The sequence below is a fragment of the Rhipicephalus microplus genome, chromosome 8 (genome assembly GCF_043290135.1).
Source record: "Rhipicephalus microplus isolate Deutch F79 chromosome 8, USDA_Rmic, whole genome shotgun sequence".
Taxonomy (NCBI): domain Eukaryota; kingdom Metazoa; phylum Arthropoda; class Arachnida; order Ixodida; family Ixodidae; genus Rhipicephalus; species Rhipicephalus microplus.
In genome coordinates this window covers 49,414,869-49,436,452 of record NC_134707.1, presented here as the reverse complement: position 1 = coordinate 49,436,452, position 21,584 = coordinate 49,414,869, and the positions used below count along the sequence as shown (strand labels likewise).

The window sequence follows — 21,584 nt, the reverse complement described above, 5'->3', positions numbered from 1 at the left end:
TATGTAGTTAAACCACTCTCCATATATCAGTACAATGTTTATCGGTAGTTGATCTTACGATGCAAGAGCTGCAGTCAGCACTTTTTGAAATAGGCCTCCCGTCAGCTTCGATCTTCCGCGATGAAGCTCAGGTATCTGGTTCTGCAGGCTTCCACCTACACAACACGAGGGCTAGCAGGTGACTACCGCACCACCACTCATCCCGCCCTTTCAACTTCTGTAAGCTAACATGCACCTCCGCAAATGAACTGCGAAGATGGGAGCTTCCCAAAAATCAGCCAGATCTTCAAGTCTGACGCGCTCATCTGATTATTAGTTTTAGATCCACACTTTTCAGATAGTGCACTTTGCACGTAACAGCTTTTTTTTCAGGTGCACGACATGTTTGCCAATGACTCATGACAACTGCAGGTGCTTTACACAGAAACTAAGCTCTAATTGAATGATATACCACTGTGTTGTATGCTTATGCAGGAGAAAAGTCTGTTAAAAAGACCCATGTAGCAAGGCAATAGAGTGTTGTTACTTTTGGTTGTCAAATGTTTCCACACAAGTGATAACCTTCAAAGTAACTGTAACATGATAGCTGGAGAGTACCAAAGTCACTATAATTATGCAGACTGTGGGTAAAATTTAGACATCTCAGGATAGTACTCTCTTAGCGATCGCACTGTGAAAACGGCAACAGAACGCGAAATAAAGATGGTAGTTATAATGACTTGTTTCTCAATGAACCTGCAACAGGTAATGAAGTATGCATAGGTGAATGTCTATGAATAAGTCTCTTCATTGTTGCTGAAAATACGTGAGTACGAAAATGCAGGTACTTTAGGAATTGAGCAAGCCTTGATTTTAGCCAAATAGGAAGCGCCACATGTGCGTATCAAAACTAGAATTTTACGTATTTCTTCTGCCTCCTCTCATCATAAGAAAGCAGGAAGCCCGAAAAATGTGGTAAAATAGTCTTCCTTGCCGACCTTTTACACAAATAGCAATGAGAGTGGACGTAAGTAATTTAGAAGCAAACTTCGCACAGAGTTTGGGTGTGTGATCTTCCCGACCTGCTTGCTGTGTCGGTATACAGGCCCTTCTTGCGTATTCACGGGTTGCCTTGCATTTGAGTACCCACCGATTCACAGCCACTGTCAGACAAATATTTCAGTGAGCAGGCACCACCAAATTCAATACTAAAACACAAGGTCAGCACATGTTGACAGCTCGAAGCGCCATAAGGTTGCACAGCTTGACAATCAAGCATTTATGCATATCAGTATACTGATGCCGCATCGTCGTGTCTCACTCGGTGGGAAGACAAAGAAAGCATTTTCAATGTACGGACATTGAACCTTCCTCTGCACAAGTGTTCGAAGCTCAAAACCTTGAAGTGCCTCCTTCAGGTCCAAAGAACAATGGGCATAAGGGCCTCCTTGGTGCCAGCTGCCGGCGTGAGGCTCTCTTCGGCAAGAAAATCCATGGGCATGTCGACCAGGTGCCCTCTGACCTCTCGCAGTTCGTTGCGGGCCTGGTCGGGGTCAGTCTCGGCCAGACCAGGGATGGCGGTGAACTCCCGCAGGCCAGCGAATGTACGCACGCTGTCCGATGGAATACAGCGGAACACCTAAGTTCAAAGAGGGAGGTATTCAAAAGCAATTCCGCGTTAAATCGTGCCCTGCAAGCTCAGAAGTAACAGCATCTTAACTAGCCGAATTCCGTTCAAACATTAGCAGCAACAATGCTAAGTGCTGATAAAATGGCAGTAGTGTTCCATTCAATAAAACCCTACTTAGTTCCAGCATTGTGCGCTTCTACCTTCTATCTGTTGTTCCGTGATATTGCTCGCATTTCTTTAAGTAACTGTCTTCAATACTGAATTCAACGAAGATACAGTGTGGCAACCTAGCATGTTCAAACACTGTTTGACAGAGCACGAAGTAGAATAAAAGGTCACAGTTTCGCCAAAAGGGCGAAGCAATAAATGTGACAGCAACATATTCGAATGTTTTACGAAGCAAGGCCAGCATTTTTAGGAGGACTAATAGTTGCGGCAAACATGCGCTTGCTAAGTAACCAAGTTTCCTGCAGCACGGCCATAGCGACACATTGTCATGCTGTACGAAGTGAGGCCTGGCTGTCAACTAACTTCGAGATGATCTCACGTAACTCTACAAAACGCTGGAGTAATAGAACACGGCCTATCAAGGTACACTTTGAGCAACGTCTTTTTTTTCCGTGTTGAGAGCACAACTCGTAGAAGCTCCCGCCTGCTATGGGAGCCCACACTAGCACTGATCGTTGCCGTGGTAGCGCAGCAACCATAAGTGCCGTGCCCCCCACACACTTGTTCGCTTGCGAGATAGGCGCGCGCGCAGACGACCACGGCCGGAGGCGATGTTCTTCGCTCCACATGCAGAAAGAGGAGGCTAGCCTATTCTGCCCCGTATATATATATATATATATATATATATATATATATATATATATATATATATATATATATATATATATATATATATATATATATATATATATATATATATATATATAGGCAGGCATGGTGGTTGAGTGGCCGTAGCGTTGCATATAGTCCTGTAGATCCTCCGTGAGCGGTCACAACGTGGTTTATTTCGACGTTTCTACCTAGAGTCTGGCTTTCATCAGGATCCTGATGAAGACCAGACTCTAGGCCGAAACGTCGAAATAAACCACGTTGTGACCACTCACGGAGGATCTACTGGACTATATTTATATACTAGTCCAGTATATATATATATATATATATATATATATATATATATATATATGAGGAAAATAAGTATACGCCTTTAAAAACTGTTTATTGGTGACGTTTCGATCAGTCTCCGATCGAAACGTCATTAATAAACAGTTTTTTAGAGGCGTATACTTACTTTCATTTAATTCTACGGCAACCGAAGCCAGACTCTTTATAATCTACGTATATATATATATATATATATATATATATATATATATATATGCCTGAACGACGGCTCCGGCAGCCACGGCAGAAAGCAGCTGAGACAATCCATATAATTGCTATTGCAATAAAATATCAGGAGCCCCCACTATATCGGCCATGTGGTTACTCCCTGACATACCGTTAACGCGATAGCATTAAAGATGTCGTTTCGTAGAAATTCCGCCGTAGGTGTCAATTGACGTCGTTTGTGGTGTACCGAATCTTGTCCGTGAACAAAAATTGATGAAATATGCAAATGAAAGAACTAATTAACTTTCTGGGTACGGGTGAGGATCAAAGCCAGGCTGTTTGCGTGCCTAACAGTTGTTCTACCACACTGACGCGCCTCTGCCTAAAATGCAGTAAAATAAAGTTTTAGGCTTTAAATGCACACGCATCTTGTAACAGGTTTTGCAATACATATAATGTGAAATTCTCGAGTAACGTACATTTGAGGAACCCCAGGTGGTCGAAATTTCCGGAGCCCTCCACTACGGCGTCTCTCATAATCAAATGGTGGTTTTGGAACGTTAAACCCCACAAATCAATCAATCAATCAATCAATCGATCGAGTAACGTACATTGAAAAGTATGCACTGAGCGTTGAATTATGCACAAAGGGAAGGACATCGCTTTCCCGTTCAACTTTTAAAAGCGAAGCTTAAGGGTTCCCAAGCTTGTTTTTATTTCAAGTTCATCGCGTGGTCATCCCCCTGAGCTTTTTCTTTCTTTTACGCCGTCAGTTCAACGGTCATTTACGTACTTGGCAGCGCCACCATTCAGTTGCTCCAGGTGACGACAACGGTCATGTGTTCATGTCCCGCCACCAATGAAATGTAACGTGGAATGGCAAGACAGCTTGATAGCGTCAATAAAAGATAAGACTGCTTTATCAGAAACGGCTGATCGATGACATGCGTACGATTGAGGGAGTATCGCTAATTTGAAAAAAAAATTACGGCGGAGAGAAATACGCACGCGACCAGCGTACCTTCTTATGCCGCATTTTTTCGCCGCCATGGGCGCCGGTTACGTGATTTTTTTCGAACGCATCTACGACGCCAAGTACACTTGAGAGACTGTACCAGGCGGGCCACCGCTTAATAAATCGGGATGATCCCACCTCACCTGGCCACCTTGAGAGAGGGCGCGCGCGCGCCCTCTCTCAAGCCAGCATCCCGATTTATTAAGCGGTGGCCCGCCTGGTACATCCTCCTTTTTCTTTAGGTGATGTAGTCGGCAAAGCGCGTCGGTGCTCTACGTGGCCTAGTTGATCTTCTGAGACTCGAGTCGGCTGCTTCTTGTGCCTGGCAAGTGACCTTATGCTGGGACGGGACCACGTCGGGGTCCCTTGATGGTTGACTTGCAATGGGTGGTGCACGTGCAGCTGACTGGTTCAGTAGAGCATCCGATGCAGGCGCCTGTTGTGACGGATGTCGTTCCTTTCGTGATGCGGATGCTGTTGTCAAATCGGGCGCTGTATCTGATGTTGAATGTTGTCTATGCTGTATAGGCGACGGGATTATCGGTGCGACATCCTTGTCATCCAGTGGGTCTAAGTGTTCGGGCGTCCTTTTTAGATGCTGACGATTCCTTCGATAACGCCGGCCTTCATCTGTACAGACTATGTAAGATCTAGGGCCAGCAAGTTTCTCTACTCGGGCTTTCGGAAACCACCCCTTGTCGTTTCTTATTCTGACGACGTCCCCTTCGGAGAGAGGTGTGAGAGGTATGCCTTTGCCGTGATCCTGTGGATGTTTCCGCACTGACGATGTCGAAGCCGATGAGAAGTCTGGAAGTCGTCCCCGAAGCATCCGTCCCATAAGGAGCTGACTTGGTGTGCGTCCGTCTATCAGGGGCGAGATTCGATAATTGAGCAGTGCAACCCAAAACTCCTCGCCAGCGTACTCACTTTTCTTCAAGAGGCGCTTTACGACCTGTACCCCTTTCTCAGCTAGACCATTGGCCCTGGGGAAGTGTGGACTGGATATGGTATGAGTAAAATCGTATTTTACTGCAAACTGTCTAAACTCTCGCGATGTGAACTGTGGTCCTCCATCGGTACAGACTTCAATGGGTATACCGTGGCGAGCAAACATGGTCCCTAGTGTGTCCACTACGACCTGACTTGTTGACTGAGGCAACTGTTCCACTTCTGGGTAGTTGGAGTAGGCACAGTACGCAACCAGGTAACGCTTGCCCCCATGGTCAAATAGGTCGACACCAATTCGCTGCCACGGCCGCGTTGGGATTTCCCTCGATAACAGTGGCTCTGAAGGTTGCCGGTAGGCAAAGTGCTGACATGTGGCACACTTGCTAATGAGTGACTTGATGTCAGCATTCATCCCAGGCCAGTACATCAGAAGGCGTGCTCTGGCTTTGCACTTGCTCATTCCCAAATGGCCTTCATGAAGACGTTGCAGCATGGGTCGCCTCAGACTCTTTGGGATTACCACCCTGCTGCCCCGCAAAAGCACTCCATCAACATATGACAGTTCTGACAAACATGGAGCTAGTTCGCCTGAGACTGGTCGTCCTTCCTGGAGTGCCTCCACCACTTGCTTGAGGTATGGGTCCGCCAGGATTGCAGAGGTCAGTTCAGTCTTCGTGTTCTCACTTACGATGCTGGCTAGCACGCGAGTCGCATGGATGCATACGTCTTGTTCGCTTTCTCCGTCACTCGGTTGGGTTCCTGGAATTCGGGACAGTGTGTCCGCCACTAGCAGATGCTTCCCAGGAACATATTGCAATTTGATATCAAAAGGCATTAGCCTCAAGAAATAGCGCTGCAATCGTGGCGGCATTTCACTCAGGTTCTTTTGTGAAATAGCAAGCAAAGGTCGGTGGTCTGTTTCGACTGTCACTGATAACCCCAGTACGAACTCCCGGAAACGCTCACAAGCAAACGTCACGGCCAGCGCTTCCTTTTCAATTTGGGCATATTTTGTTTCAGCCTTTGAGAGCACCCTTGAAGCATAACCCACTGGGCGCCAATCTTGGTCATGGAGTTGAAGAAGAGCAGCACCTACTGCAAAGCTTGATGCATCAGCTGAGAGTTTCGTTTGCTTCAATGGGTCAAAAACTGCGATCACTGGAGCCGATGTCAAAGCCTTAATAAGATCTTTCCATTCTTTGTCATGGTGAACTTCCCATATGAATTCAACATCATTCTTTATCAATGACCTAAGGGCGTCAGTTCTTTTTGAGAGATTAGGTATGAATTTGCCAAAGTAATTCATAATACCTAAAAACCTTTGAACTTCCTGTTTACTCGACGGCTTTTGCATGTTGGCAACGCATTCAATGAGACTAGCATCGGGTTTTATTCCTTCTTTGCTGATACAATCTCCCAGGAATTTAACTTCGGCCTTCGCGAACAGACACTTTTCTTTGTTCAGTGTCAGGCCAGCCTTTCTCGCTGCCATCAGTGCTGCACGCAGGCGTTGATCATGCTGCTCTTTTGATGCACCCCAAATTAAAATATCATCGACATATACGCGTGTGCCCGGCAGGTTTTCAAACACTTCCGTCATTGCCTTCTGAAATACTTCGGGGGCGGACGCGATACCAAATGGCAGGCGCAAAAATCGGTATCTTCCGAACGGCGTGCTAAAGGTGCAGATCTTTGAAGTGTCTTCGTCTAAGGGGATCTGGTGAAACCCGCTATTGGCATCAAGCTTGGTGAACATCACCGCTCCTGCCAGCTCTGCTTCTATTTCTTCACGTGAGGGTAGCTGATAATGCTCGCGTTTAAGGCTTCGATTAATGTACCGCGGGTCTAGGCATATTCGCATGCGGCCATTCTTCTTCATAATAAGAACAAGTGGACTCACCCAGTCTGACGGCTCTTCCATTTTGCATATGATGCCCTGCGAGACCATCCGGGCCAACTCCTGCTTAAGTGGCGCTCGCAGTGCGTGTGGCACTTTCCTCGGCGGCATGATCGTGGGGCGCGCATCATCCTTCATTGCCAGCGAATATGGTCTACGGATGCAGCCCAGACCGTGGAATAACTCCGGGAACTCGGTGACCCAGTCGGTGCTAACGTCACTTCTTGAAGATACATCGTGAACGCGGGAAATCAGCCCGAAACGTTCTGCTGCATTCAATCCGAGTAGGACTTGCTTGCCTCTCTTGACCACAAAAAAACTGATATTCTCTTGCTGCTCTCCTAGACGTAGTGGCAGACTGATAACGCCCAAATGATGTATTTTGCTTCCTTCGTAGTTAGTAAGTACTGTGGTCGATGGCCGCACCATGGTCGGCAAACGCATCCTGCGAAAGTACGAGTACGGCAATATGTTCGCTTGCGCTCCTGTATCCACTTTCAGTTCTGTCGGGTGCCCGGCAAGGTCCCCTGCCACCGTCCAATCCTGATTTTTGGACACGTTTCTGATTTGTACCGTGAGAACTTGAATGTCTTCATCGGTAGCGTCCGAGGACTCCTCCAGTGCATCTTCTGTTGCAGCGACGCCTAACTCATGAACGCCGCGTCTACTCCTGCAGCAAGCTGCAAAATGGTTTCTTTTGTTGCACAGCGTGCACGTTTTTCCAAACGCTGGGCAGCGTCTTGGTCCGTGAATCTTGCCACAGTAGCCACAGCGTCGACGTTGTCCGCTCGTACGAGACTGTCCGGCAGCGTTTGCAATTTTTTCGACTCTCTGCACTTTCGCTTCGCTTTCAAGAGCCCGGTTCTGCGTTGCTGCCAGTTCCGCGGCTTTGCAGATTTCTACAGCTGATTCTAGGGTTAAGTCCTTCTCCTGAAGCAGGCGTGCACGTAGCTTCTTGTCGACGATACCGCACACTATCTGGTCCCTCACCATCGAGTCCCTAAGTTCGCCAAAATTACAAGTCTGTGCTTTCAACTGAATATCGCGCAAAAACTGTTCGAAAGGTTCACCATCCTGTTGTTGCCGACTGCGCAGAACGTACCTCTCGAATGTCTCGTTGCACCGAGGCGTGCAGTAGTCTTCGAAGGCTTTGACGATCGAGTCATAGTCCTCTCGTTGTTCTGCTGATAGAGGTAGGGTGTTAAACACTTCAATTGCCTCTGGGCCCGCGACGTGTAGAAAGATGGCAGCCTTCTGTGCTGGCGTCCGTTTCTTGTTGGTCTCAGTAGCTTTGAAGTAGAGTTCGATTCGTTGGCGGAACTTTTTCCAGTTGTCGGCCGGAGTATTTGTCAGTACAAGTGGCTCGGGTGGTGGTAGGCAGTCCATCTTCAGCGCAGGGTTCGACTGTTACACTTCTGACACCATGTTCTGCTTTACGCGCTCAACAAAGACACAACCACACGAGACGCTAGCTAGCAAGGGACTGTTTATTGATGGCTGCCGCGCCGCGCGCGCGCCCTCTCTCAAGGTGGCCAGGTGAGGTGGGATCATCCCGATTTATTAAGCGGTGGCCCGCCTGGTACATCCTCCTTTTTCTTTAGGTGATGTAGTCGGCAAAGCGCGTCGGTGCTCTACGTGGCCTAGTTGATCTTCTGAGATGATGTAAACAGAATAGGAAGTGTAACAGTCGAACCCTGCGCTGAAGATGGACTGCCTACCACCACCCGAGCCACTTGTACTGACAAATACTCCGGCCGACAACTGGAAAAAGTTCCGCCAACGAATCGAACTCTACTTCAAAGCTACTGAGACCAACAAGAAACGGACGCCAGCACAGAAGGCTGCCATCTTTCTACACGTCGCGGGCCCAGAGGCAATTGAAGTGTTTAACACCCTACCTCTATCAGCAGAACAACGAGAGGACTATGACTCGATCGTCAAAGCCTTCGAAGACTACTGCACGCCTCGGTGCAACGAGACATTCGAGAGGTACGTTCTGCGCAGTCGGCAACAACAGGATGGTGAACCTTTCGAACAGTTTTTGCGCGATATTCAGTTGAAAGCACAGACTTGTAATTTTGGCGAACTTAGGGACTCGATGGTGAGGGACCAGATAGTGTGCGGTATCGTCGACAAGAAGCTACGTGCACGCCTGCTTCAGGAGAAGGACTTAACCCTAGAATCAGCTGTAGAAATCTGCAAAGCCGCGGAACTGGCAGCAACGCAGAACCGGGCTCTTGAAAGCGAAGCGAAAGTGCAGAGAGTCGAAAAAATTGCAAACGCTGCCGGACAGTCTCGTACGAGCGGACAACGTCGACGCTGTGGCTACTGTGGCAAGATTCACGGACCAAGACGCTGCCCAGCGTTTGGAAAAACGTGCACGCTGTGCAACAAAAGAAACCATTTTGCAGCTTGCTGCAGGAGTAGACGCGGCGTTCATGAGTTAGGCGTCGCTGCAACAGAAGATGCACTGGAGGAGTCCTCGGACGCTACCGATGAAGACATTCAAGTTCTCACGGTACAAATCAGAAACGTGTCCAAAAATCAGGATTGGACGGTGGCAGGGGACCTTGCCGGGCACCCGACAGAACTGAAAGTGGATACAGGAGCGCAAGCGAACATATTGCCGTACTCGTACTTTCGCAGGATGCGTTTGCCGACCATGGTGCGGCCATCGACCACAGTACTTACTAACTACGAAGGAAGCAAAATACATCATTTGGGCGTTATCAGTCTGCCACTACGTCTAGGAGAGCAGCAAGAGAATATCAGTTTTTTTGTGGTCAAGAGAGGCAAGCAAGTCCTACTCGGATTGAATGCAGCAGAACGTTTCGGGCTGATTTCCCGCGTTCACGATGTATCTTCAAGAAGTGACGTTAGCACCGACTGGGTCACCGAGTTCCCGGAGTTATTCCACGGTCTGGGCTGCATCCGTAGACCATATTCGCTGGCAATGAAGGATGATGCGCGCCCCACGATCATGCCGCCGAGGAAAGTGCCACACGCACTGCGAGCGCCACTTAAGCAGGAGTTGGCCCGGATGGTCTCGCAGGGCATCATATGCAAAATGGAAGAGCCGTCAGACTGGGTGAGTCCACTTGTTCTTATTATGAAGAAGAATGGCCGCATGCGAATATGCCTAGACCCGCGGTACATTAATCGAAGCCTTAAACGCGAGCATTATCAGCTACCCTCACGTGAAGAAATAGAAGCAGAGCTGGCAGGAGCGGTGATGTTCACCAAGCTTGATGCCAATAGCGGGTTTCACCAGATCCCCTTAGACGAAGACACTTCAAAGATCTGCACCTTTAGCACGCCGTTCGGAAGATACCGATTTTTGCGCCTGCCATTTGGTATCGCGTCCGCCCCCGAAGTATTTCAGAAGGCAATGACGGAAGTGTTTGAAAACCTGCCGGGCACACGCGTATATGTCGATGATATTTTAATTTGGGGTGCATCAAAAGAGCAGCATGATCAACGCCTGCGTGCAGCACTGATGGCAGCGAGAAAGGCTGGCCTGACACTGAACAAAGAAAAGTGTCTGTTCGCGAAGGCCGAAGTTAAATTCCTGGGAGATTGTATCAGCAAAGAAGGAATAAAACCCGATGCTAGTCTCATTGAATGCGTTGCCAACATGCAAAAGCGCGTCGGTGCTCTACGTGGCCTAGTTGATCTTCTGAGACTCGAGTCGGCTGCTTCTTGTGCCTGGCAAGTGACCTTATGCTGGGACGGGACCACGTCGGGGTCCCTTGATGGTTGACTTGCAATGGGTGGTGCACGTGCAGCTGACTGGTTCAGTAGAGCATCCGATGCAGGGAAAGTACGAGTACGGCAATATGTTCGCTTGCGCTCCTGTATCCACTTTCAGTTCTGTCGGGTGCCCGGCAAGGTCCCCTGCCACCGTCCAATCCTGTAACAATCGGAACTAATCCTGCAAAAGCCGTCGAGTAAACAGGAAGTTCAAAGGTTTTTAGGTATTATGAATTACTTTGGCAAATTCATACCTAATCTCTCAAAAAGAACTGACGCCCTTAGGTCATTGATAAAGAATGATGTTGAATTCATATGGGAAGTTCACCATGACAAAGAATGGAAAGATCTTATTAAGGCTTTGACATCGGCTCCAGTGATCGCAGTTTTTGACCCATTGAAGCAAACGAAACTCTCAGCTGATGCATCAAGCTTTGCAGTAGGTGCTGCTCTTCTTCAACTCCATGACCAAGATTGGCGCCCAGTGGGTTATGCTTCAAGGGTGCTCTCAAAGGCTGAAACAAAATATGCCCAAATTGAAAAGGAAGCGCTGGCCGTGACGTTTGCTTGTGAGCGTTTCCGGGAGTTCGTACTGGGGTTATCAGTGACAGTCGAAACAGACCACCGACCTTTGCTTGCTATTTCACAAAAGAACCTGAGTGAAATGCCGCCACGATTGCAGCGCTATTTCTTGAGGCTAATGCCTTTTGATATCAAATTGCAATATGTTCCTGGGAAGCATCTGCTAGTGGCGGACACACTGTCCCGAATTCCAGGAACCCAACCGAGTGACGGAGAAAGCGAACAAGACGTATGCATCCATGCGACTCGCGTGCTAGCCAGCATCGTAAGTGAGAACACGAAGACTGAACTGACCTCTGCAATCCTGGCGGACCCATACCTCAAGCAAGTGGTGGAGGCACTCCAGGAAGGACGACCAGTCTCAGGCGAACTAGCTCCATGTTTGTCAGAACTGTCATATGTTGATGGAGTGCTTTTGCGGGGCAGCAGGGTGGTAATCCCAAAGAGTCTGAGGCGATCCATGCTGCAACGTCTTCATGAAGGCCATTTGGGAATGAGCAAGTGCAAAGCCAGAGCACGCCTTCTGATGTACTGGCCTGGGATGAATGCTGACATCAAGTCACTCATTAGCAAGTGTGCCACATGTCAGCACTTTGCCTACCGGCAACCTTCAGAGCCACTGTTATCGAGGGAAATCCCAACGCGGCCGTGGCAGCGAATTGGTGTCGACCTATTTGACCATGGGGGCAAGCGTTACCTGGTTGCGTACTGTGCCTACTCCAACTACCCAGAAGTGGAACAGTTGCCTCAGTCAACAAGTCAGGTCGTAGTGGACACACTAGGGACCATGTTTGCTCGCCACGGTATACCCATTGAAGTCTGTACAGATGAAGGCCGGCGTTATCGAAGGAATCGTCAGCATCTAAAAAGGACGCCCGAACACTTAGACCCACTGGATGACAAGGATGTCGCACCGATAATCCCGTCGCCTATACAGCATAGACAACATTCAACATCAGATACAGCGCCCGATTTGACAACAGCATCCGCATCACGAAAGGAACGACATCCGTCACAACAGGCGCCTGCATCGGATGCTCTACTGAACCAGTCAGCTGCACGTGCACCACCCATTGCAAGTCAACCATCAAGGGACCCCGACGTGGTCCCGTCCCAGCATAAGGTCACTTGCCAGGCACAAGAAGCAGCCGACTCGAGTCTCAGAAGATCAACTAGGCCACGTAGAGCACCGACGCGCTTTGCCGACTACATCACCTAAAGAAAAAGGAGGATGTACCAGGCGGGCCACCGCTTAATAAATCGGGATGATCCCACCTCACCTGGCCACCTTGAGAGAGGGCGCGCGCGCGGCGCGGCAGCCATCAATAAACAGTCCCTTGCTAGCTAGCGTCTCGTGTGGTTGTGTCTTTGTTGAGCGCGTAAAGCAGAACAGAGACAATACAAACTTGCTTTCAAATACACAGATACACCCAAAATGCGAGACACTCTTTGCAATAACAATGTATCGTCACCTTCTCGAAGATCTGGGCGTTGCGGCGTGCAGTGGTCCTCCAGACGCCGTCGTAGAAGGATGACGCGACGGGATCCCTGATATCGATGCCGTTCGTGCTGCCGTCGCCCTCCAGGAGGCCCAGGTGCTCGCGAAACAGGCTGCGTCGCAGCGACCCCGCGAACCGTCCCGCCGAGTAGATGCGGCCGTCCATGATGCTCTTCTCGCGTTCCGTGTCGTGCACCACCACCGCCAGCTCGCTGTCGCGCCTTCCCAGGAGGCTGCGATCATTGATGTTCGCCGAGCCGATGATGGTCACCTCGTCGTCCACAATCATCAGCTTGCTGTGCACGTAGACAAGCTCCTGGGTCTGCGATGGGTGCGTGTGCGGGACATGAACAACGAGCAACCAAGGGTACCGGTATTAGTATGATCTGTAGTAATAGGGAGTTTTAGAATACCGTTTGCAAGCGCTGCGAACATTGCGGGCGTAGCGGGCGCCATATGAGCTTTAAAATAGCGTTTGCCCTGCTGCGATCCGCAACGCACGATCGCAGCGACACCGTAGCCTCAAAACCAGCGATTGCGTGCCACGTGCGGGCCGCCATCACTCCGCCGTAGCCTCGAAACCAGTGCTTGCAGGCCACATGCGGGCCGCAATTACCGCACGCAATTTCGGATTTTTTTGCGTGCAATCCGCGAACGTGGACGCCAACTCGCGTTACGACGCATGCGCAGTGGCAATGACCGCACCGCAAGGGCTCGCGGTGCGCTATTCTAAAACTCCATAATGAAACGTTAAAACCGCAGAGCGTTTTAAGAGCGCGGCCTGACGATGCATAGGTGTCCGTCTGACTAACTCGCCTGTTCCGAGATGCACACTGTTATGATGTTCAGTCGTGGGCCGTGAAACAGGAAAGATGTGGCTCCAGCAACATTAGTGCCTGAAGTCATTGCAGAAGGGCTTGGCAGTGGCTTTGTTGTATTATTGTTTAGCTCACTGTAACAAATCTAGCAAGGTAGGGTAGGGAAAGGCTGACATGTCTATTGCCGCACACTCATAGTCTACAAATAACGTAATCACAGGCACCAACACTAAACTGGATAACTTCACACAAACTCACAAAGGAAATTCATTAGAACCGCTGCTCGACTGTTTCTGCTCATCTGACGCGCTGTGGGATGCCTGAAGCTTTTTTGCAATACGCTCACTGACACCTGCTTATGCTGCTGTAAGGTGATTGGCATATATAACTTGGCATGGGTCTATCATAGAAAGTTCACCTCTCAGATTTCCGCCCTTCAACCCTATACGAGAGGCCCCGCCGCGGTAGTCTAGTGGCTAAGGTACTCGGCTGCTGACCCGCAGGTCGCGGGATCGAATCCCGGCTGCAGCGGCTGCATTTCTGATGGAGGCACAAATGTTGTAGGCCCGTGTGCTCAGATTTGGGCGCATGTTAGAGAACCCCAGGTGGTCGAAATTTCCGGAGCCCTCTACTACAGCGTCTTTCATAATCATATGGTGGTTTTGGGACGTTAAACCCCATATATCAATCAATCAACCCTATACGAAAGGACTGGGAGACAGCCCGACAAGTTTTCTCAGGCATTCACGCCCCAGAGGCATTGGTCAAAAGGGCCAGACTCGTGGCTTCGACCAGTGGTTTCCCGGATTTTCGACTTCACCAAGTATGTGGTTCCTGAGCAAGTCCACATCTCTCAAGTAGAATGAATGCCTTCCGCCACCACCGCAACTCCTACATCCATAGAAGCGCTATTTGTACCTTAAGCCCAAATCAAGTCGAGAAACACGGTATCCCCAGAGAAAATCTGAATAGTTGGCTGTTGAGATCACAAGCACCATTTACTTTCGTATGTTCCTATTGTCAATGTTTATTACGAACACAATGTTTTTAAGATGGATGCTTACCAGCTTTCCGTGCAGCTCGTCGTGTTTCCTGAGTCCGAAGAAGTCGATGTACTTGGTTGGGTCGGGCACTGCACACGCAGCAAAACAAAGGTTGCAAATAAATGCCGCAGAAGTGAAAACGTTCACAAGCGCCATTGAAAGCGGCCACGTTCGATGACAACCACAAAGCTATAGGGGCAGGAAAAGTGACTATGACGGTGCCTCGATGACACCAGAGTATCGAAACACAGCAAACCGCAAAGCGTTTATTCTGTGTCCTTTAGTCTCCGGTTCTGCGACTTGACGTTGTTTTAGTTGTTTGAAAACGTAAAACCAGACAAGGCAGCAAGAAAAAAAAAAGGCCAAAACTTTATCCATCTGAGTACAAGTTTGAAGTTCTCATTGCTTTTAATTTTTACCTTGTGAATAACTGGCAACAATATTCGCTTTGAAAAGAACTCTGACGGACGCTCAAAAATTGCCCGATGCGCCACTTACAAAAATATATCTGTCACAAACGGCCACACTCAATTAATTGCCCAGAAGACTCCCAATGAATTACTGCTTCACTGTAAACACAAATAAGCTGAGATGGGAGTAAACGACTTGTCCTCTAGCGCAAGCTCCGCTGGGGTTGTTATAAACACCGTTCGGAGGGAGTAAAAATTTACTCCCCAACGGCAAGGGTTTTCTGGGTGGTTTAAAGGGAGTTTTTTATTACATCCATCGGGGAACTTTTTCAGGTCAGAAATTACGTCAGCAGCCGTACCATTCGGAAGCGTAACTTTAATTTCATTACCTTCAAAGCACGCAATATTGAGCTCAGTACACTAACATACACTCAACACAGCTTGTCACTCCCGCTGCACACATACGCTTCAGCCACCGGGTATACATAGGCAACACATTCTGACGTCCCACGCCGCTCTGAAGGGACTCTTTTTTTTTTGCTAACAATGAAACAATAAACATGCATGTCGTAGGTATGAATTTGCGAGGGCCTAATGCAAGCACTTCAACACACATGCCTTCTATCCTAAGCCTGCCTAATATTCAATAATCTTTTAACTATAGCTTAAGAGTTTTATCAGTTGGTGCTCTGTAGTACAGACTGAATTCACATTAGCAGTATTTATTTATTTATTTTATTTATTGGTACTGCGATCTTTTACAAGATCATAGCAGGGGTGGTACAAAACATAAACATAAACATCAGTGAAAACAGGCAAACAAACAATCAAAAACAAATGTAATACAAACTTATGTAACTGATAGCTGCAGTGATTCTTCGAGACAAGAGAATCAACAAAAAGCAAGGTACAAACGTAGATAACAATCATTTCTGCAGTGACTCTTCAAATGCAGACAATGTATTTAGGGTAACAACATCGTTATGTAGATTGTTCCAATCCACGATAGTCCTCGGAAAAAAAGAATATTTGAAACAATTTGTTCGTTGCATCAATGGAGAGATAGTAAGATTGTGTCTCTGTCTTGTTCCGTAACCCAATGAAAAGTGAACGATATGTGATGTGTGAACTGCATAGTGACCTTTTATTAACTGGAAAAGAAATTTTAAGCGCAATATTCGATTTTAGTCCGGAATGTTTGGAAATTTGCTTTTCAAGACAAGTTTTGTCATCGAAGTAGAACCGTACGAGTTATAAATGAACCTAACAACCTTTTTTTGCACTGCGTATGAATCCGTGAAATGCAGTGAATCGTACACAAAGCCCGAGCGGCATTGCATAAACACATCAACGACGCACATTCAGCAGCTCTAGCGATGAACAGAGCTACACCGTCGTTACCACGTTCGACGACTAGGCCTCACTCACGAGTACAGCACGGTGATTCGATGAATGACGGCTGGCGATCACAAAATGCTTGCTGATGTGCAGCCTTCGTCTCGTGATTTTTCTCAAGCACAGAAATAGGTGTCCGCTATCCACGCAGTATAAGCTAGGCAGCGATGGACTTAAACGAATGGGACGGTTCGCGGTTGCTGTTGCTCGCATGCATTGCATGGGCGTGCATACCAAACGTCGTTTCTGTGTGTCTCCAACTCGTTCGGCGCTCGCCTTCGAGTTGGTCATTTGACAGCTAAAGTCCCACGGCGGAGAAGACTGTTATTCGTTCAAGCAGCGTTTAGTTTTTGTAATTCACATTCTTTGCCTCGCCGGTGGTCGGTGATAGCCCACTCGCCACGGCGGCCGGCGCCAATTGCGAGTTCGCTACGATGCCGGGTCGATATCGACGAAATAGCGAGGCCTTCTTACCTCTTAGATGTTTAAAGTTTTTGACGTTGAAACTTCAGAAGCAATCGCTAACAATCGCAACAGCTTAGTTTTGTTACCATTAAATTATTCTTCGAAATTTTTTTGTAACTCGCCCCTTTGAAGCGCGGAATTCGCGGCGTTTCGTTGAGGAATCGGACCGATGTCCAAGGTGGTTCAACGGTGACAAATATCTACAAATGTTATCAATAAACACCAAACGGTCATTGGAAATCTTCGCTGCCCTGATAATTTTGTTGACTGTCGAGAGATGTCATTGACTGTCACACAGTTCGCTACAAAGAGCACTGGTGTTTCACACCAAAGTGCAAACAGATGCCCGTACATACACACAAACACACACACAAACGTACGCACGTCGCAAACAAAAAAGGTTTTTATCACTCTCATAGGGAGTTTGTAACCACGTGACCTTAAACTCCCTTGAGGGTTCAACAAGGTCATGTCGTTCATAAACTCTGTCATTAAGGAGTTCACTCCTTACTAGGGAGGAAATAATTGGGGCAGGGGAGTTTTGGGGGCCCATATGCTGGAGAAACTCCCATCTCGGCTCATTTTTTGCTTACAGTGTTGTTGCACCTCTCAGGCCCCTCTAATATTCCAGCCAATAAAGCCTATCACTGTAACAATGCAGATAACTTATACGAAACACCCATATTGTGCACCGAGACAGACTTTTGAACAAAAATGTATTCTCATTGATAGTATTTGTTCATGTATGTAGCTACGTGGCTTTTAAGAACCGCATTAGATGTATTTACCTTGATGATATTTTTTAAAGGTTCTGATGCCTGTATTTAGGGCAAAGTTTGATCAGCCAAACGAAAAATTAATGCATTGTCTTTAAAAATGCCTTTAGCACAATAGCCACCGGCGCTCGGCATCTCACGGTTGCCGAGCACGGCCTCGATGATTCGGCAGCGCCACAACGATCTCCACCGATCTCAGGGGTCATACTGTTTGGAATGTCGAGCTCACCGTCCGCCGCCTTGAGGCGCTCGAGAATCGAAGAGTCGCCACGGCACATGGAAGCGTAGTTCCAGTGTGTGATGGCCTGGATGGCCACTCCCGTGTCAGTGCCCACTTCGCCTTCGAACGCCGGAAGCAGGGGCATCACCACGTACACCCGGAAGTTCTGCTTGTTCCTGCGCGGAGGTGTGAGGGCAACACAAGCGCGGATGATAGTGATTGTGGGGATGTCTGCTATCTCTATCATCCTTTGCGACACGCGCATTGATCGACTTTGTACACATGAGTGAGATTCACGCTATTAGATGCCAAGGTTCTGAACACGAGAATTAAGGCAAATGAAAAAGTTATAGCAAATCACAGTGTTTTTTATAATAATTACTTGCAATAAGTACGCAAAGATATATATATTTATTCTGAAGTCAGTCAACCTACCCTCCTTCATAAACCTAGTTTCACCACCGGTAAAGCCGAGCGACAGAAAAGCGAAGGGGAAAAGCAGAGAGGTTAACTAAGTTTCGTCTACAGTTATCCACTCGCAACGAGTGTTTCTATAAAAAGGTAAAGCAAAACTAAATTCTTACACAGACGCCCTACAAACACCAAGCTCTTGTTAATCACTTTACTATACCTTTACGAAAGCCATCATGTGTAGCAAAATATTTCAACAAGAATTATTATATAGGACCTTTAGGCCACAAAAAACGCTCAATTCACTATCACCACACTGTTTGTAGGTTATTCCTTGTCAATACCGCAAAAAAATTGCGGAAGTAACAAGCATCTGCATAATGAACATGCCGTGTCACCAAAGGAAAAGCATTTCTTGGCCGCTGTAACGCAGTTCCTTGTGTCCGCTATTTTCAGTTACACCTGGCTTTTGCAGCACATGTGAGGCCGTACCTAAGAAATTTTAGCTTATCTGGTAAAATCGTATATGCAGATTAGTAACCCACTACATAGCTCAAGAGTGAGCTTGCTTGCGCACAGATTTTCTTATAGGTACAATATAGGGAAGTGAGCCACGGTGACGTAGTGCTTACGGTGTTAATTCAGCTGCTGACCACAGGCCGCGGGTTCGACCCTGCCCGAGGCGGTCGTATTTCTATGGAGGCGAAATGGTACAGGCCCGTGTACTGTGCGTTCTGAGCGAACGTTAAATACCACCAGATGGTCAATATTTCCAGAGTCCTCCACTACGGCGTATCTCAAAATCATATCGGGGTTTCGTGACGTAAAACCCCTAGTTATTATTATTATTATTATTATTATTATTATTATTATTATTATTATTATTATTATTATTATTACACATGATGGAACTTAAGCAGCAACGCACGGCGCTTCAGTCACTGAGGGAATGGTCTGTACTCGGCGTTGTATGAAGAATATTTTTTCGGCTCGTTTTGGCTCCACATGGCCTTGAACGCTTTGTCGCAAGACGAAGTTTAGCAAATATTCAGCATATACACTTTATCCGCTTGACCTTTTTAGGCTCACCAATTCAAACCTAGTCGCGAAGTCCACAACGCTCCATGTTTTTATCCGAACCAAACGCCCAAACACATAATTAAAGAAAAAGCGCAAGTGCGTTTGGAAACTCATGCACAAATATTATGCAAATTCATGCATTACTCACCATTCCCACAGTGACTGAAGGATAGCAGCACCAGGATTCCCTCTAGTAAATATTGTAGGAAACTCTGTGCTCTTGCGTGAGATGATTACATCTTGTGCCTATAAGTCAACACAGCTTGCCGCTTTTGAGGTGTGCGGCACCTTCCGCACGAACGATTATAGTGAACAGAATTTGTTGAAGTAGGCATACAGAACGTACAAAAGAGCGATCGCTCCAGTGACGTGTCGTAGCGGCAGCACTATCGCTGAGCGATCGATGAGCGAACCCGCTTTCTAACCTGTGTGCCTTGAGGATTCTCTGAAACAGTGCCTCGCCGATTTGGTTCTCGACGGTAGGGTTGCCTTGTTCGAGTGTGATGAAGAACTGGTTCTGAAATGGAAGACAGCAACGATAGTTAGTTCTCGAAAAAAAATTGCATCGTGAAGCACTTCTCGTGTGTAAGGCTCTTGGTTTTCTGCGTGTGCATGAGCATGTGTCCGCGTTTACAGTTTATTCCTGCACACATGTACTTATTTGCATATTTCAACATACTTCAGCCATGAAAGGCTACTGCAGGAGTGGAATCAGAATACAAAAACTGCAATACACGACAGAATCTACAAAGCACAAAGATCAGTGGTTATTAATGAACAAAATGAATTCATCACGTGGTAAAACTTCAACGAGTGGCCTCTTGGCTGTTTTGCTCCCACTTGTTCACTGGTTACGTTGCATAGCATTGCATCGGAGAACGCACTCAAGTTTGCACTCCAGGTGGGAGTCAGCTGGTTTGTGGCCCTTCCGTCTAGCCGCCTCACAAAACTTGCCACGAACGCCACCCAAATAGGGCTGTCTTACCACACGCCTATTTAATGTACCACATGAGGCAATCTGTAGACTATGCTCACGTCGCGCAATATTCGTCTTTATATGACGTGGCTATCGACAGCATAAACTGGTCACTATTGATAGATGTGGTGTTTGAACGCACGAGTATACACCTTTTCACAGGAGGGAAAAACACCGCCATAATGGGCTGTGCGCGAGAGTACAAAAGTGAGGGGCGCAGCATTGTCAGTGCATTCTCGCGGGGTCACGCCAATTCGCGCAGCTCAACGAGGACTATGACGGCGCCCAGGGAGGCGTTTTCGAGAAGGTCTATAGTTTACAACTTGCGGACCCTAGATTTCTCTTCATTGTCAAGTGAGGTTGTCCGCGAGTACATGCAGTGTTGCGAGTGGCAACTGTGGGACTTAGATGATGATAGACCGACCTCGATGTAGATGTAGTGCTTGGCGTTGACGATGTTGTCGATGTAAGCGGAGTGGATGGAGGACTCGACTGCCTTGATGCCCGTAGACCAGTTGCTCGCACTGCGCAATATCTGAAACAAAGAGAGTTACGTGCAACATTGTGTGGAACGCACGAACGAAATGTTTTCCAAATCACTCAATAGGCAGACTCAGGTAATAAAGACTCAGGTAGAAGGATATTATGCACACATATACGGAGATGAAACCCGGTTTCAGCAGCACAGTCTTTGCTGCACTGAAATCTGATAAGCTTTTCACCCGCTAGCTTGGAAGTACCTACAAAGTAGTGAAAATGTTTATTTTCAAACGCGCGCGTTAACGGAATGCCAGTGCCATTTCTACTGAGATGTTCTGTATGAAATCTTACGGAAAAAGTATGGACTCCGTACTTTACTTAGGAATTATACGGAAAAATGTGAATTTTTATGAAAACATATGGAATTTCAATGACACATGGGGAAACCTTTTTAAGGAAAATGGGGAAAAATACTGAAATGATGCAGGAGACAGGAAAGTTTCTTACGGAAAATATGGAAATATAAAAAGCTTTACGGAGTATACGGACACTTTCTTTAAAAAGTTATACGAAGCATACGGAAACTACATTTCGGAAATATGGCGAAATAATGAGTGCAAGCGGACTATAAGACTGTATGTGTTAATGTCACTAGATTCAAATTACAGCCTGAGCGACGAATGACATTCAATACGGAGTGGTGGAACACCGCGGCCGGAGATTATTATTGCAAATTCCTTCTTCCAAATCCCGCAAGATAGCGCAATGGTTAGGAAGGGAGCCTGACAACCATCCGTTTGTAGTATGCAGTCACACAAAAATCCCTATATGGATTCATTCTACAGAGTGAAAGCTTCTTCGTTGGCGAGAAAT

The 21,584-nt window shown here is 47.4% G+C and overlaps 1 protein-coding gene across 5 annotated transcripts in view; it reads right to left on the bottom strand.

Annotated features, from left to right (window-relative positions):
• Positions 1-1,185: 1,185 nt before the first annotated feature.
• Pld (Phospholipase D) overlaps positions 1,186-21,584 on the bottom strand; it is a 176,710-nt gene continuing 156,311 nt past the window's right edge. For all 5 annotated transcript variants that reach the window (XM_075871757.1, XM_075871756.1, XM_075871754.1 and 2 more), the window contains 6 exons: positions 20,656-20,766; positions 19,681-19,772; positions 17,774-17,940; positions 14,520-14,587; positions 12,612-12,959; positions 1,186-1,618 (listed from right to left, as the gene is read on the bottom strand). In XM_075871757.1, coding sequence (XP_075727872.1) covers positions 1,394-1,618; positions 12,612-12,959; positions 14,520-14,587; positions 17,774-17,940; positions 19,681-19,772; positions 20,656-20,766 — 1,011 coding nt within the window. In that variant the 3' untranslated portion in view covers positions 1,186-1,393. The remainder of the gene's footprint in view (positions 1,619-12,611; positions 12,960-14,519; positions 14,588-17,773; positions 17,941-19,680; positions 19,773-20,655; positions 20,767-21,584) is intronic.